Here is a 16599-nt window from a genome sequence, read left to right on the forward strand (position 1 = left end):
GTCACCACCACATCTCAGTTTGGAGATAGGCTTAGATGGCTGACATTTATGAGCCGTTGGTGGCTCTTTATGGTGGTACATGTAAGTAGTAGCTGTTGGGTCAGGATTACCATCTTCTTCATATATGGTCCAGCATCGTCGTCTAGGATAGTGAGGCTATACACACACCACGTCTGCACTATCCCTGTACATTTGAGCCTCGACACTCCCATTGTACCTGTGAGTTGGAGTTGAGTGTGCTGCCATGCCAGAGTCTGTATCTGTTGTCACGAGGACGTGGCAGTTATTAACCATGTCACAGAGATGTGGCAACTGCTAACCTTGGTTGTTGGTTTCTTTCCAATGGGGTTTATTTTATTTATTTTGAGACCCTCTTTTTGAAGTAGCAAACGGTCGAACATTGTATGGCCAATGTGAACGGTAGATTCACCCGCAGACGGGAAGTGGTCGGCACTGGAATTCGTATGGTAAGAGGATGTCTAGGCTCAGAGCAAAGATCATATAGGTCCCCCCGTCGCACTTAGCAAGTTGGTGGATACTAGGAAGTGAACTCAATTAAGGCGTAAAGTCAAGGTGGGACTACCAACAAAAAGTATCCGACAGTTGGGCCACATTGCACTTTTGGATGCGGTCCCAATGAGGATAGATGGTCAGAAGACCAGTGGGAGCCCAACGGAAGCATCTCCTAAAATTTAGGGAACTGCTATTTTGGGCCACGAAATGTGTTCGCGTCATTACCTTCGGTATGACTAGGGAAACACTTTACAACTCTGCCTCGAAGTCAACTGACGCACCAGTTGAGATATTTTTAGCAGGGAAAGCCCAAACTCGGAAACTGGGCGACGTGTCAGCTTGTGAGCGATTCTGCCACTCTAGGAGGCAAAAACGAGCTGCATATCATCAAAGGGGACGCCATTTTCAGCCACAGGCGGATTGTAACAGGTACAGAAGCTATGGAATGCTTACCTTGCCCTCTATGCACAGTATGGTGACGGGAGTGATGCCCCGCACGCTACATACTGCTCTCTTTCTCCCCTACGTGCAGTTATGTGATGCCCCATAAGAGGGCTACTCATTTGACTGATGTACAGTTGTGTGGGTTCATGCTTTTGTGCTGAGGCAAGAGCCTCCTTGAGCAGGAACAGGGGTAGCTAACTGCTGCTCCAAAGCAGGCACTGGTGAGGGTCATAACCTCACCGTACAGGTGCAAAATCAGCGCTGTGTATGCGCTGTAATTTGATTGTTTTTCAGCCATACGGACGCCAGGATCATTGGGAATCGTGCCCCACTGGCAAAGGACAGTTAGGGGACTGTTTGGGGCTAAAAACAGGGCAAAAACCAGTAAATACAGCGTGCTGAATTTACTGTATTTGGACAGGAATCAGAGGGTATACGACAGTGCAAGCGAGTTCCAGCAGGGGAATTGGTTCCGCGCAAGTTTTGGGGTTGTTATGCTGCCGAAATTTGGCCAAATCAAATGGTATCTAGGTGGATACACGTGAAGGATTCCGAGGACCTTACCTTGTAATTTACCCTCCTAAAGAATAAAGAAATACCGAAAGGGGCGCCAATTTTGGGGCCTACAGGTTGTCGGCGTCTGCTCGGAGCATTCTAGCTTCCGAGCCGTGTGTGTATTCAAGTGTTAACTCCCGTCGCAGGTTCTCTTTGCAAAGTGCTCTGTGTGTGTGTTTAAAGTAAAGAATTTTGGGTGAAAGCCAACGCCTACCGCCCTACGGGCCGGTTACATGGTTCCGTTGCCGGGACATCAATCACTTTTTCGTCAAAGAGTGAGCCTGGATTGTTCAGGGTAAAGACACACAGTGCAAGAACGTGGGGATTACACTATGGCCGACAAGGGGAAGGGAATTATGGAAGAGGGTTCCTCTCCAAAGGACAGGCAGGAGATTCCTATGGTTTTTGAGATTGGCGAGAGCTCACGGCCACGTCAGTCTGTACCTCTTGTCAACGTGAATGTCCCTCCAGTAGTAAAGGGCTTTATGACAGGGCAACTTGAGGATGATGCGTTTAAGACTCAGTTAGTTGCCGCGGTGAATGTCTTTTCGCAGCTGGTGCAGAATCCGAGGTTTATGGAATTCTTGCAAGCGCCACCAGTGCAACAGCAAAATAGGCAACCTACGCCGCGTACGGAGCTTGTTGAAGCTCAAGCCCAGGTACTTCATGAGGCGCAGGAGGAAAGGGAACACTCGCATGTTGCGGAGTCGGGGGCTCCAAAGCAGGTTCCTCCCGTGCTTGAACAGGTGGCTAGAACGCCTATTCCACAGGTTATGCCAATTCAGCCCGCCACCTTTCAGAGCCAGCATGCTGTCTTGAATGGACAGGGAGCTGGATACCAAGCTATGCACTCAGTTTTTCCACCACCCACGGTACATCCTGGGTATTTCGGGGGTGGATCAGTGTTCCAAAGTATGGCTGGTTATGTGTCTGGAAGTCAGCCGTACATGCCAGGAACAGTGTTCGGGGGTATGCAAAGGCATCATGCCAAACCCCATGTATGGTACTATTGGCATGCAGCAAGGTTTCCACGGCAACCAGGGCCAGTTTGGGGTGCCACAGGGTCATTTTGGCATGGCTGGTTTTTTTGGACAGCAGCCAGATATCGCACCTCTGACGCAAAATGTGAATGGCCAACACGTGCCGATCATGCCTAGTACAGTGCCCATGTTGTAGACCATTCCGTATGACAATTTGGGGGCACTAGAGAAGCCGAAGGCTTACAAAGAGGGTGGTGCAGCAGTAAAGTTCAGTACCTTCAGTGGTTTCGAGGACAAGACAAAGGCACTCACTTTCCTCCAGCAGTTTGATACAGCTTATGCGGGAGGGAATTTTACAGAGGCCTCGAAGGTCAGGAAAGCTGCCACTTTCTTAAAGGACAATGCGCTTACATGGTGGACGACATTGTTAATGCAAGGACAGGCACCCGCCACTTGGGTTTACTTCAAGCAAATGTTTGCATCTGCTTGGCTATCAAATGAATTTGAAGCCGATGTCTTGATAGATTGGCACCAGCTTACGGCAGCTTCGTGCAAGAGCTTGCTGGAGTACAATAGGAGGTTTTGTAAAGCATTACTCTCAGTGACCTCCTACAGATTTGTGCCATTGACAGAGCAGATAGAGAAGTATTGTGTGGGCTGCCTAAAGGGCTTCGCGATTACTGTACAAAGAATAGAGTGGCTACCCTTACTCAGCTTATGGAAGTTGCGAACACTGGTCTTGCCCTGTTGAAAGGAGAGGACAGTGGATTTCCGAGCAGTGATAAAGGAGGGCAGCAAAAGAAAAATTCAGCGAAGAAGCCCTTTGTGAAGACGGCTCCTGATGCGTCACAGGGGTCAGAACAGGCCACCAAGGACAAGGATTCAGCTGGGACTTCTGGAGCGCAGGCAAAGAAACAGAAAAGGAAGCCTTTTGTGCGCAAGTCGCTCGAGGAAAAGAAGGCCCTAATGGCTGAGAACAAATGCTTTATATGCGAGCAGCCTGGTCACTTTTCTATCAATTGTCCACAAAGGAAAAGGCCAGCTGACTCAGAGGATAAAGAAGACCAGAAAGGCAAGAAGCCTAAACCCACGGCAGGTTTAGTGCCAGACATGGTTGGTGACAGGCCCAACACAGATGCCAGTGAGTTATGCAGGGCATGGGGTAAAGTTAGGGATCAGACGGCACTCATCTTCTTTGATCCAGGTGCCAAAGCCAACTTTATCTCACCAGAGTTAGCTATGAAGCTCGGCATCAAAGCTGAAGAGATGGGGTACACAGCAGAGGCAGGGTTGGCATGTCCTGGCCACTCAGAGTGTGTTACTCCCATCATTGGAAAACTGCGTCTGCATATTCAGTCGTATGTGGACACTGAAGAGTTTTACATCATGCCGCTGGAAGGTTGTGACGCCTTGTTGGGGATCCCGTGGATGTTCCGAGTGCATGGAGTCTTGGATGCCTACAACAAAAAGATCACTGTACAGCATAGGGGCAAAACTCACATCTTGGATGTAAAGCTTAAAGGAGAGTCAGTCCCTATTGTATCTGCTTCTGCTATCACTTCTGTAATAAAGAATCATCTTTCTGTGTACTTGATTTTTGCACGTGATGTCTCAGATAGGGATCAGTCAAATTTATCTGTGTTAGATAAAGAAAGGTCAGCATTTTTGCAAAAGTTTAGTGACTGTTTTTCTGATTCATTACCATCGCAATTACCGCCAGAGAGACCTGAGGACCATCGGATAGATTTGGTGCCAGGGTGTAGCCCACCAAATAGACCTCCCTACAGGGTTAGTGCGGCGCAGCAGAAAGAGATTATGGGCCAGGTTGAGGAGTTATTAGAGAAGGGGCTGATTCAGCCTAGTTCTTCACCCTTTTGCTCCCCAGTGCTCCTAGTGCAGAAGAAGGATGGCTCATGGCGCATGTGTATTGATTACCGTGCGTTGAATAAGAATACCATCAAGAATAGGTTTCCTCTTCCTCGCATTGATGATATTCTCGATCGTTTGTAGGGTGCTGCAATTTTCAGCAGGATAGACCTGAAGAGTGGGTACCATCAGATTCGTATAAGCCTAGAGGATGTGCACAAGACTGCGTTTAGAACGACATTTGGTCTTTATGAGTTTCTAGTGATGCCGTTTGGGCTAACAAATGCTCCTGCCACGTTCAACAGAATGATGGACCGGATTTTCCGCTCGCATCAACAGTTTGTTGGAACATTCTTCGATTACATGATTGTGTATTCGAAGAATGAAGAGGAGCATAGGCGTCACTTGACCATTGTGTTCGAAGAGCTGCGCAGTCACAGGTTACTTGTCAATCCTAAGAAAAGTGAATTCTTCCTTGAAGAGATCCACTTTCTGGGCCACATAGTCTCAAAGGATGGTGTTAGAATGGATCCCGCAAAGGTCGAAGCTATCAAGACATGGCCAGACTTGAAGACTGTGCACGATGTCAGAAGCTTCTTGGGATTGTGTTCCTACTATAGAAGGTTTATCAGAAATTTTGCAGAGATAGCATCGCCTCTTCACGCATTGCAAAAGAAAGAGGTCACTTTCAGATGGACCCAAAAAGAGATTTCAGCTTTTAGTCTCTTAAAGGAAAAGTTGACTTCAGATCCAGTTATTGTTTTGCCAGATCTTAGGAAGTCATTTGTGGTCCAGTGTGACGCGTGTGGCAGTAGCATCGGAGCAGTGCTAATGCAAGATGGACGGGTAGTAGCATATGAAAGCCGAATTTTGCAAGGGCCAGAGAGGACTATGCAAGTCTATGAGAAAGAACTCTTGGCCGTGATTCATGCGCTTTCTAGCTGGAAGCACTACCTCTTAGGTGCTGATGTTGTTGTCCAAACAGATCATCAGACCTTGCGATACTTCTTGACACAGTCAAAGTTATCCGAAAAGCATATACGATGGGCAAACATTCTTTCCTTGTTCCACTTCCAGATTATGCATGTGGAAGGCAAGAAGAATGTTGTGGCTGATGCGTTATCAAGAAAGCCACAAATTTCAGCTGTGTCAATTCCTTATCATCATGAGTTAGATGACATGAAGGAACAATATACTGCTGATGAAGATTTTGCAAGGATCTTTGAACAGTTACAAGAGGGGCAACATCACGAGCACTACCTCCTCAGAGATGGTTTTATGATGATGCATGGCAGACTTTGTGTCACTAGGCCACTGCGACAAAAGGTCATGGAAGAGAGTCATGTCCCACCGTATGCCGGGCATCGTGGCATTGATGCAACAGTTAAAGCGGTAGAGACGTTCTTCTATTGGCCTACCTTGAGGAGAGATGTGGATGCCTTTGTGCGAGCATGCATAGTTTGCCAAAAGGTCAAGTTTGACAGGCAAAAGGCACCAGGGTTGTTACAACCACTGCCGATTCCGGATAAGCCATGGGAAAGCATTGCTATGGACTTTATCTTTGATCTTCCAAGGACGCCAACAGGGAATGATGGTATATGGACCATTATCTGCAGGTTCAGCAAGCAGGCCCATTTTATCCCTGTCAGGAAGAAGATAAAATCTGATCAGATGGCACGCTTGTTCATGTACAATGTGTTTAAGTACCATGGTATGCCACAATCGATTATCAGTGATCGTGATCCTCGCATGACCAGTTTGTTCTGGAGAGGATTGTTTGAGAACATGGGTACTACGCTCAAGTTCTCGTCTTCGTTTCATCCACAAACTGATGGACAGTCAGAAGAGGCCAATTCTACTGTCTTAGATCTGCTGAAATGTTATGTGTCAGATAATAAGGGCAAGTGGGAACAATATTTGCCTATGCTTGAGTATGCGTACAATAATACGGTGCATTCGTCTACTGGCAAAGCACCTTTTGAGATTGTTGAAGGCGGCAAAAAGGTTCCTCCCATTTTGCACACAAAGGACAAGATCTTTGAGGCAGATCGATATGTTGAGAACATGGATGAGATGTATAAGAAGATTAAAGTTGCCTTGGAGAAGACTCTGGCAAAACAGAAAAAGGCTGCTGATCGTCACCGTCGTGAATTGCTACTATCACCTGGTGATTGGGTTCTCTTAAGGTTCGAAAAGGCAAGGTTAAAGAAGATGAAGGGCAAGGAACGGCTGTTTCCTAAGCTCAGCATGCGTTACTATGGGCCTTTTCAAGTGCTTGACAAGATCAGCGATGTGGCTTACAGGCTGAAATTGCCTGATGCTTGGAAGATTCATAATGCGTTTCACGTGAGTCTTCTAAGACCCTTCGTGGGTGATGTGCCAGAAGATATGCCAGTTGAGGATCAGCCAGATGTTGAGGAACTTGATGAGATCCTGGTACCTGAGCAAGTTTTGGCACATAAGAACAGAAAAGTTAAAGGACAAGTTGCAAGACGCTATTTGGTGAGGTTCAAGAACTATCCGCCTATGGATGCAAAGTGGATGGAAGAGCATGAACTGTCAGAGTCACCAAATGTATTGCAGCTTTACCTTGAAGCCTTTGGGTTACAGCCTACTTATGCCCCAACCCAACGTGTGCAAAGGAGGGGTAATGATAGAGCTAGTACATCAAATGTACATATGAATTCAGTGCCATAGATGGAAATGGCAAAAGTATGAAGGCCTCATTAAGTCATTTGTATCTATGTATGTTACGACCTTTCTTGCGGATACATGCGATGATAAAAGAGTGTTAATAGCACAAGATCATCAGTGGCGTGTATTTATGGTATGCAATCGAGGACGTTTGCGATTTCAAGAGGGGGGTATGTCACGAGGACGTGGCAGTTATTAACCATGTCACAGAGATGTGGCAACTGCTAACCTTGGTTGTTGGTTTCTTTCCAATGGGGTTTATTTTATTTATTTTGAGACCCTCTTTTTGAAGTAGCAAACGGTCGGACATTGTATGGCCAATGTGAACGGTAGATTCGCCCGCAGACGGGAAGTGGTCGGCACTGGAATTCGTATGGTAAGAGGATGTCTAGGCTCAGAGCAAGATCATATAGGTCCCCCCGTCGCACTTAGCAAGTTGGTGGATACTAGGAAGTGAACTCAATTAAGGCGTAAAGTCAAGGTGGGACTACCAACAAAAAGTATCCGACAGTTGGGCCACATTGCACTTTTGGATGCGGTCCCAATGAGGATAGATGGTCAGAAGACCAGTGGGAGCCCAACGGAAGCATCTCCTAAAATTTAGGGAACTGCTATTTTGGGCCACGAAATGTTTTCGCGTCATTACCTTCGATATGACTAGGGGAACACTTTACAACTCTGCCGCGAAGTCAACTGACGCACCAGTTGAGATATTTTTAGCAGGGAAAGCCCAAACTCGGAAACTGGGCGACGTGTCAGCTTGTGAGCGATTCTGCCACTCTGGGAGGCAAAAACGAGCTGCATATCATCAAAGGGGGCGCCATTTTCAGCCACAGGCGGATTGTAACAGGTACAGAAGCTATGGAATGCTTACCTTGCCCTCTATGCACAGTATGGTGACGGGAGTGATGCCCCGCACGCTACATACTGCTCTCTTTCTCCCCTACGTGCAGTTATGTGATGCCCCACAAGAGGGCTACTCATTTGACTGATGTACAGTTGTGTGGGTTCATGCTTTTGTGCTGAGGCAAGAGCCTCCTTGAGCAGGAACAGGGGTAGCTAACTGCTGCTCCAAAGCAGGCACTGGTGAGGGTCATAACCTCACCGTACAGGTGCAAAATCAGCGCTGTGTATGCGCTGTAATTTGATTGTTTTTCAGCCATACGGACGCCAGGATCATTGGGAATCGTGCCCCACTGGCAAAGGACAGTTAGGGGACTGTTTGGGGCTGAAAACAGGGCAAAAACCAGTAAATACAGCGTGCTGAATTTACTGTTTTTGGACAGGAATCAGAGGGTATACGACAGTGCAAGCGAGTTCCAGCAGGGGAATTGGTTCCGCGCAAGTTTTGGGGTTGTTATGCTGCCGAAATTTGGCCAAATCAAATGGTATCTAGGTGGATACACGTGAAGGATTCCGAGGACCTTACCTTGTAATTTACCCTCCTAAAGAATAAAGAAATACCGAAAGGGGCGCCAATTTTGGGGCCTACAGGTTGTCGGTGTCTGCTCGGAGCATTCTAGCTTCCGAGCCGTGTGTGTATTCAAGTGTTAACTCCCGTCGCAGGTTCTCTTTGCAAAGTGCTCTGTGTGTGTGTTTAAAGTAAAGAATTTCGGGTGAAAGCCAACGCCTACCGCCCTACGGGCTGGTTTCATCTGTTCTTTGAGATAATCGAGTCCATATGTTCTGCTCTGTTGCTGTGTCTCTGTTTTGAATAGCTGTTATCTAATGTTTCCTTTGTTTTCATTTTGTTTTGAGTGAGATGTCACGCACATTGCACTGAGGAGAGCCCACTGTAGAGAGCATGACACACTATCCGCGCTAAAGGTGCTCTCATTTTTGGCACGCCTGGTGTGACCTCAACTAAAGTCTCACTCTCTGTTGAGGTACAAATCGAGGAGCTAGCTGGGTTTTACCTAGCCTCGCCTACTTCGCCAGGCTAGTGTCTTGTAACTTGTATATGTGAGCATTTGTGTTACATTGTGATGTGCCAACTACTGAATATTCCTAATTGGATACGATTGCCTGGGTATGTAATTTTAGAGCATCAAGATCCCCGTGGAAGATCAGTGCGGTCTGGGTGTGATGGCTAATCTTACTACGCCGAAATGTCAAGAGTTCCGGTTTGGACGAAAGGAGAAGCTAACTCCTTAACAAAAGAGCCGAAAGGAGAAGCCAACTCCTTACCAAAAAAAAGAGCAAATTGATTGTCCCTTTGAATGATCCTCCAATTATATATATATATATATATATATATATATATATATATATATATATATATATATATATATATATATATATATATATATATAGATATATTAACTTGAGTTGTTTTGCAAATATGTTGTAACCGCGGACGATTACTTTCTTTCAAGAAGGGGGGATGTGACAAACTGCTGACATGTCAAGCCACTGAAGAACGGAGCCAACTTGCAGATTTCGGCCGAGGGGCCTAAACCCTAGAAGCAGTAGAAGAAGTTGAGGCTCTCACCAACTTACAGATCCTCGCCGAGTGGATCTATTTTTAAAGAAGTTCCTGCCAACTTATGGAACCCGTGTGATGGGGCCCAAGTGACCTAAAGAGAATAGTTAAAGCAGGACCCACACTCACACAGGAGGACTTGCGTATTCAGCTGATGATGTAAAGCCCTTGGTGGGACTGCCTGGAATGATCCTCCCAACCTCCCTCCCTGGGCCCGGCCCCGGCCCCTTGGGCTTGGTCCTTGACCACCGGGCTTTATGTCCTTGGCATGACATTACTCCCCCCTTGGAGAAGTGATTTCGTCCTCGAAAACAAGAGTGGTGATACACTAATGTTTTTCATAGTGGCATCCTTCATGGATCTAGTTGTTTGCTTGACCGGAACACGGTTTAGTAGGAGGTTCAATGAAACCAAGATTAATATCTTGATTTTCCTTATTGCTGTCCATTTGCAACCGTCATGTGTTATCGGTTCCTTTCCAACGTACTGTGTAGACTTCATTTAGAACGCATACGAGCATGCTAAACGAGTTATCACAACCAAGATGTACCCAAAAGAATACCTGTGTGCACTTTTCATAAAAGTAACCAGAAATGGCCACGTGGACAAGGGAAACTGAACCGACCAACTTGAAGAATTTACGAGCACTAGCAATGGGGCCTAGAACCCTAAAAGACAAAAGCTTGAACTCTGAAAAAGATTTTCGTAAATCATGCCACATGTTGGTGTGGCACTTCGTACGATGACATGGCAGGACAATACGGATTTTTTCGCGTTTTGTGCTGCTGGTGCCATGTGGCAAGCTGTACGGATTTTCACAAATTACGTTGGCTGCTTTTAGAGAGCCCAGTGCTAGCTTTTGAGTTAAAGTGCTTTTGTATCTGATGCTTTTGGGGCTCTGCTTTTGGGCAACCCTTGTACTCTTTATAAGCGCCCTTGGGGCCTCACTCTGCAGAGCATCTGGATGCCGAGTCTGAGAGCAGAGGACCCTCCAGACTTGTACTTTGCTATGAGCAATAATAAAGAAATATCAAGGGGCGCTAGTGTTTGGGGCCAATGCTTTTGCGAACGGAACTCTGCCGTGCCGTGACGTGCCGACTCTCGCTCTTTCTGTAAGTAAAGCTCAACGATTTTGAAGTTTCTATTCATGTGTTGCTATTGATTTCTCGCTTGAGTGTCCAAGCCTGTAACAGGTTGAATACTATTTCGTGGGACGAGATTGTTCCAATGGTGTTGGACCAAGAGGAGTAGTTCAATACGGGGAAGAAGCTAGGCTCCGAAGCCTTGGCTTGTTCTCTCAACAATAACAAGAAGCAAGAGGGTAAGAAAAAAAGCAACAACTATTCAAATCAGAGCCATGCTGAAAAGGAAGCCTTGAAGGTGGATCGGCATTGCAATCATTGTGGGGAAAAGGGCCATTATTGGCACAATGCCAAGCATAGAAAATCCTTAGATCAGCATCATAATGAGATCAAGTCCTTCAAAACAATTTTGTTAACGGGGTCATATACTGAAGGATATTGAGAGGCATTCATCTTTCCATAAACATGCGATATATGCTCTCTACCGTTTAAAAACTGCACCATTCTATGAAAGCAGAGCACTTTTGTGAAAGCTGTGGAGGCATCCCATGTCGGTTATAATAAACGCAAACAAAATAGTTGCTTTTGTTGGCACTCCCTTTCGGAAGAAAGGGAGGTATATGCCGAGGGAGTTTCAGCCCGTGGAGTACCCTTGAAATTTCTACTTGTACACATATCTTTCTCCCTCTTTAATCTATGGTCTCTCTCTCTCTCTCTCCACAACTGGATTGAAGGTAGTGCCAACTTCTGTCTCTGGACGCCTTGTTACAAAGCATGTTCTTGATTTCAGAAATTTCATCTCACCATCCAGTGATCGCACCTTGCTTTTTGGTGCCCTTTGATGATTCTTGAAGTAGCACTGGCTCTGCATTAAACCTCAAATGCTAAGTATATTGTAGGCCCGTTTAAGAGAAGAAGAGAGAAGCAGCTAGAAGATCTCAAATGCAATTGCAAGGACATGATTGTTCAAGATCCAAATCTAGCCATTCAAATGCAATTTCTAGGTCAAGCTTGTTTGGGATAAGAAACTAGGCATTTTTGTTTTGACTCATTTGCTAAACAAGGCTTTATCTCGTATGCATCATGTGTTGCTGCCATGTCCCATCTCTAACACTCCCATCGATATGGACATTATTCTTTAGATGTTGGTGAATCATAAATTACTGTTAATGTTTAAGTCAATTGGTCTCTTGCAAACCTTTTACTTGAAAAAAATTAGAATATTATAGCTATTTTTTCACTTAAGAAAACAATACACAAGCCCTCAAAGGGCATCCATATATACACGCTATCTTCGAGTTGAAAGCTTGTATGATATAGTGCTTGGAATCTTTACCACTACTTAACACTTGCACGTCCTTTTTGGATTATTTTTGTGAAGAAAGACTATGAACTTAAGAATCAAGCACCCCTTAATATTCTATAACCACATGTTATATCAGCCGTAAGGAGCACGTGAAGCTCACATTGGATGAATTGCAATTTCAAAACATAGTAGCTAAACCTACATCATTTTGCACAAAATTTTTGAAGAGACAAAAGGGCATGGAGGAAATGTACAAACCAAGAACAGATTGAAACAGGCATAGGGTGCAAAACTTGATTTTGGAACAATTTATACATCGATTTGTCGGGTAGTCGAGTATGCTCTATCAGAGAATGAACAATAATGCACTATAGATTAGTTTTTCAATTAGCTAGTGGGTGCTAATAGTGAAGGTTAACTAAGCCTTGGGTAAAAAAGTTAAGACTCTTAGCTATGGAGTGAGAGGAGATAATAGTGAGCCAATTGATTGCATGGGCCTGACAGTGTCTATATGTCATGAAACTTGGTTTAAGGACCATTAAAGAAGTCTTACTACTTAGCTTTGTGAAATTGAAAACACAACGCGTAGAATTCAATTTGTTGGGGAAATGGATTCCTGCAGTGGTGACTGGACTTGGTGGATTGCCTTAAGAGGCCAATATGTACTGCTTCAGGGGTTGAATATGCTCATCTTGCTGATTGACAGACCAAGATGCACAAGGGTAAATAACTTACAACTTGCCCAAGAGATCCCTCAAATGTTTGCAGGATAATGTTCCAACGAATTACATGCTTGCTTGGGGCAATGTGTGAATGTGCTTTGTTCATATGGAAGGCAAAGTTGTTGATATGCATCTTGAATGTTTCATCCAAGGATGATGATGAGGTTTGGTTGGCTGAATTCTTGGCATATTAAAGAAGAGATCAAAGCTATAAAAGATGCTTTGGATGTATAGTCTGATGAGGAAACGCTCTGCTTTGTTGATGCATTTCATGCATTTGTGATGATGATCAAGTGATGCAAGTAGTGAGTGCATGACGTGTGCATCTTGCATCTGTGTGAGACACCTTTGGCTAAAAAATCCAGCCTCCAAAGCGGATAGAGGAAGATCGGAGGGCAAAGATGGTTTGGGTTGCTTGTTGCATACTCAGAACATCAAACATCGGCATATGGTACATGGAAACAAATAGCATAGCAGACGGACGACTTGATAGTCTTGGCTCTGAACATAGTCAGCATCACACAAGACATGGATCCATGTCTAACAGAGACCATGGGAGAGAGTGTGGCCTAGTGGTGGCTTTAGGCCCACCCGCTATGGTTTAACCCTTGCGACATGTCGGTGTTAGCACAATCCCATAACACCTTTGTGTGCATTATTGCCTTTTGAGAGCCACTATAGACCCTTTAAAGAATCAATTTAGAATCATGGAGTGTAGTTAGTGGAGTGGTGGTTGCAAAAAAATCAACACTAAATTATTATACACTAGAGACGAGCAAGAGTAGAGAAAAATTATATTTTAGAGATAAGAAAAGGCATACAATCATGTCCCTTATAGAGAGTAACACGTTTCAAACTTTTGAGACGGAGGCTACAGGACATTGGATGTGTTTCCATTGAGTCCATTGTATTTTTGATTTTTGTGATACACCATATTGTACTATGAAATAAAAATATAAGCTATGTCAATGCATCGTCTCTCTCTTCAACACTAGATAGGTAATGGGACACTTATATAGCCTAAGACTATTTTATGTTTTGTCTAGTGACCAATTTTCTCGAATTATTTGAGGAGTTTCAAAATGAAATCTCTAGCACTATATATCCACAAAGTGGGCTTATGAGCTTAAGAAAACTAAGGCATTTTTTTGTGTTAACAATTTCATCTTTAATGTTATTCTTGTAAATCATTTCTCAACCTAAATTGTGCCAAAAAACGTGTGTTGTTTTTGACCATTTTTAGAATTTGCAACTACACACTCTTAAACACGTTTTTGTGATGTTTAGATGGCTAGAGGATTAGCCTATCACTAACCTATATGTTTTTATTCTTTTAAGGAAAAGTAAATGTTGAATTTGAAATGTATGACTAAATTATTGGTATTTTCTAAGCCTTTTTTTGGCCAAAATTGATGATTTTTTAAAAAAATATCTTTTGTGGCTGTAGTAAACTTTAATGGTAATAGGTGGATCTGAATGTATAACTAAATTATTATTGGAATTTTTAAAGCCTATTTTTTGGGCCAAATTTGATACTTTTTTAATGTTTTTGTGGCTGTAGTAAAATCTTACGGCAATAGGTGGATTTCTATAACTTGGAACTATTCTTCCTTTAGCTTTGAGGCTCCTAATATTCCATATAGTTAACTATAGAATGTTGGTTGTGTTTTTTGAGTCCCACAAGAACAAGAGCCATTCTAACTTGACAACTATAGCCTTCTCAAGATTACTAATTTCGAAGGCCAAGTGTGTAAACTCTGTAGCTCATTTGAATGTCTAACCTCTAAATTTGCCTATATATTGAATCTTTTCTAAGAGATTCGAAATGCCATGATGTGGAACCCAATTTTTTCATGTATGTTGTTTTTGTACTTCATTATTGTGCCCAACATTCTCCTAGGTGGGAGCTTTTTGATTCTTTTGACATGATCAATGGCTACTTACAAATGTAAGGGCCCAAAGGGGCCTTAGAAACATGTATTTAGTGGTAGTAATGAGCGTGGCTATAGCAATTTTGATGATAGTTTAGTAGGATGGGCAAAACACTACTTTTTTTTGTACCTTATCTATGTCCAAAAATAAATTATGAAAATGAAAGAACCATCAGCAACCCACTAAAGTTCACTAAAGTTTATGGGAAAAATTGTCTCATGGTTTAGAGAGGTTCTAACAAAATAATTAGATGCAATTTTCCAATAACCAAGAAACTTGAAGTCACAATTTGGTTGATATAAAGAAAATTTTATGTCAAACTTTACAGGTTGGTCGAATTCAAAATGTCGATGGTTGAGATTACAACGTATGCTTGGGACAAACCAGAAGCGAAAGCATGATATTTCTCACTTCAAGCTCCTTATACACATGTATCTAAATCCATTGATTACTAGATTTATACTCACCTATGGAAGAGCTTGTGTATTGATCGATCATGGGACTTCTATTCCATAGTATTTTTGGTTTGATATTTTTGTTTGCTCGCATAATTATATAAATCATTTTATGTACACATGGCGCACTTTCTTAAAGTGCCCACAATCATGGAATACTTTATTGAGCTACAACAAAGCCTTGCATATGAGCTATGCGATGTTTTGAGATTGAAAGGTAAATTGTTGCATGCAACAACACTGAACTCGCACCAACTACAAAGAGTGAAAATTAGCAGGAAATATTTCAATTTAAAAGACTTCAATATAAATGAAGGATTCAACTTCTTTTCAAGACAAGATAGATTACAATATCAAAATATTTATCTTGATAGATTTTAGTGCAGTTTTGGCATAGTCAATCAACTAGACGATTTCTTTCATGGCAAGGATTTCTCTAAATGTGCCAAAGTCAAAGGTGCATCTAATAACGTCACAAGTAGTATCGCATTATGGGGAAATGCAATCAAATAGCAAGTTGCACATCCACATACGTGGTTTGCATTTCAAGGTAATTTCTTATGTAAATTTTTATATGCATAATACAAATCTAAAGCATGAAGACAAAGATAACTGGTTTGGCAAGGTAGAAACGAAAGCGTATGGGCTTGTATTGAATATTTTTGGAACTGCTTAATCTAGTTGTAGAATATTGAGCATGTTAGCTAAAGTGTAAGTTTATTCCATGCTTAACCCCTTGAATTGGTGCTTAGGTTGCTATGTTTGAGCTTGCCAAAGCTATCAATTTGTGCCATGAAAATTAATTTCTAACCTTTTATATGCATTTTCGATCTTAAACTGGCCACTTAAGTCATGGAAAAATAAAAAAGAAGAAGTGAAATTGATTAAATTGCTTATAAACTTAATTTGGTCAAAGGCTTGGGACCAAGGGAAAGAATTCTATAAAAGAGCAAGGATAATTGCTATTTAATTATCTCAGATCAAAGATACAGATTGAGGAAGGATTAAACTATCCCAAGCAACCTTGATCAAAGGAACATAACCAAGGGAATAATTAGAGCAAATATAGGAGTCTAAAAATAAAAACTAGGGTTAATTTCAAGTAATCAAATTTACTTATTAGACTCTAAGTATGAAGTGTAGGAAGCCTTAACGCTAGGTTGGTAATGGGACACTTTTATATCATGAGACACTTTTATGTCCTATTTCGTGATCATTTTACTTGAGTTATTTTAGGAGTTTTAAAATATATCTTTTAGTGCTATATATCCACAAATTTGTCTTACAGATTGAAAAAAACTTGAAATTTTCTTTTGGTATATCAATTTCACCATTAACCTTACTCTTGCATATCATTTTATATTGTGTGAAAAAATGTGCCCTCTTTTTTGTATTTTTCCAAAGTTTGCGAGCTTCTCCACCATAAAACTCATATTTGTGAAGTTTAGCATTGTACAGGATTATAGCTAGGAGTTCTCAACCCATTTTCATGCTTCTATGGAGAATCAAATGTTCAAAATAGAAGCTATGATTACGAAAATTCACTAATTCTATCTTTTGGCAAAATC

General features: G+C 42.7%; 1 protein-coding gene across 8 annotated transcripts in view; it reads left to right on the forward strand.

Moving 5' to 3' along the window:
- Positions 1-15106, forward strand: part of LOC147443106 (uncharacterized) — a 50636-nt gene extending 35530 nt beyond the window's left edge. For 2 of the 8 annotated variants that reach the window (XR_015190234.1, XM_086529030.1), the window contains 2 exons: positions 12545-12644; positions 14905-15106. Coding sequence is in view for 4 of the 8 variants with exons in the window: in XM_086529030.1 (XP_086385156.1) it covers positions 12545-12644; positions 14905-14934 (130 nt within the window). In the remaining 4 variants the exon portion in view is untranslated. Of the gene's footprint in view, positions 1-10489; positions 10647-10717; positions 11992-12544; positions 12645-14205; positions 14878-14904 lie in introns of those variants that run through there. The other 6 variants (XR_015190235.1, XM_086529031.1, XM_086529032.1 and 3 more) reach the window with 4 other exon arrangements.
- The last annotated feature ends 1493 nt before the right edge of the window (positions 15107-16599 follow it).

Source organism: Adiantum capillus-veneris, chromosome 14 (genome assembly GCF_014529385.1).
Source record: "Adiantum capillus-veneris isolate H3 chromosome 14, ASM1452938v2, whole genome shotgun sequence".
NCBI classification, from domain to species: Eukaryota; Viridiplantae; Streptophyta; class Polypodiopsida; order Polypodiales; family Pteridaceae; genus Adiantum; species Adiantum capillus-veneris.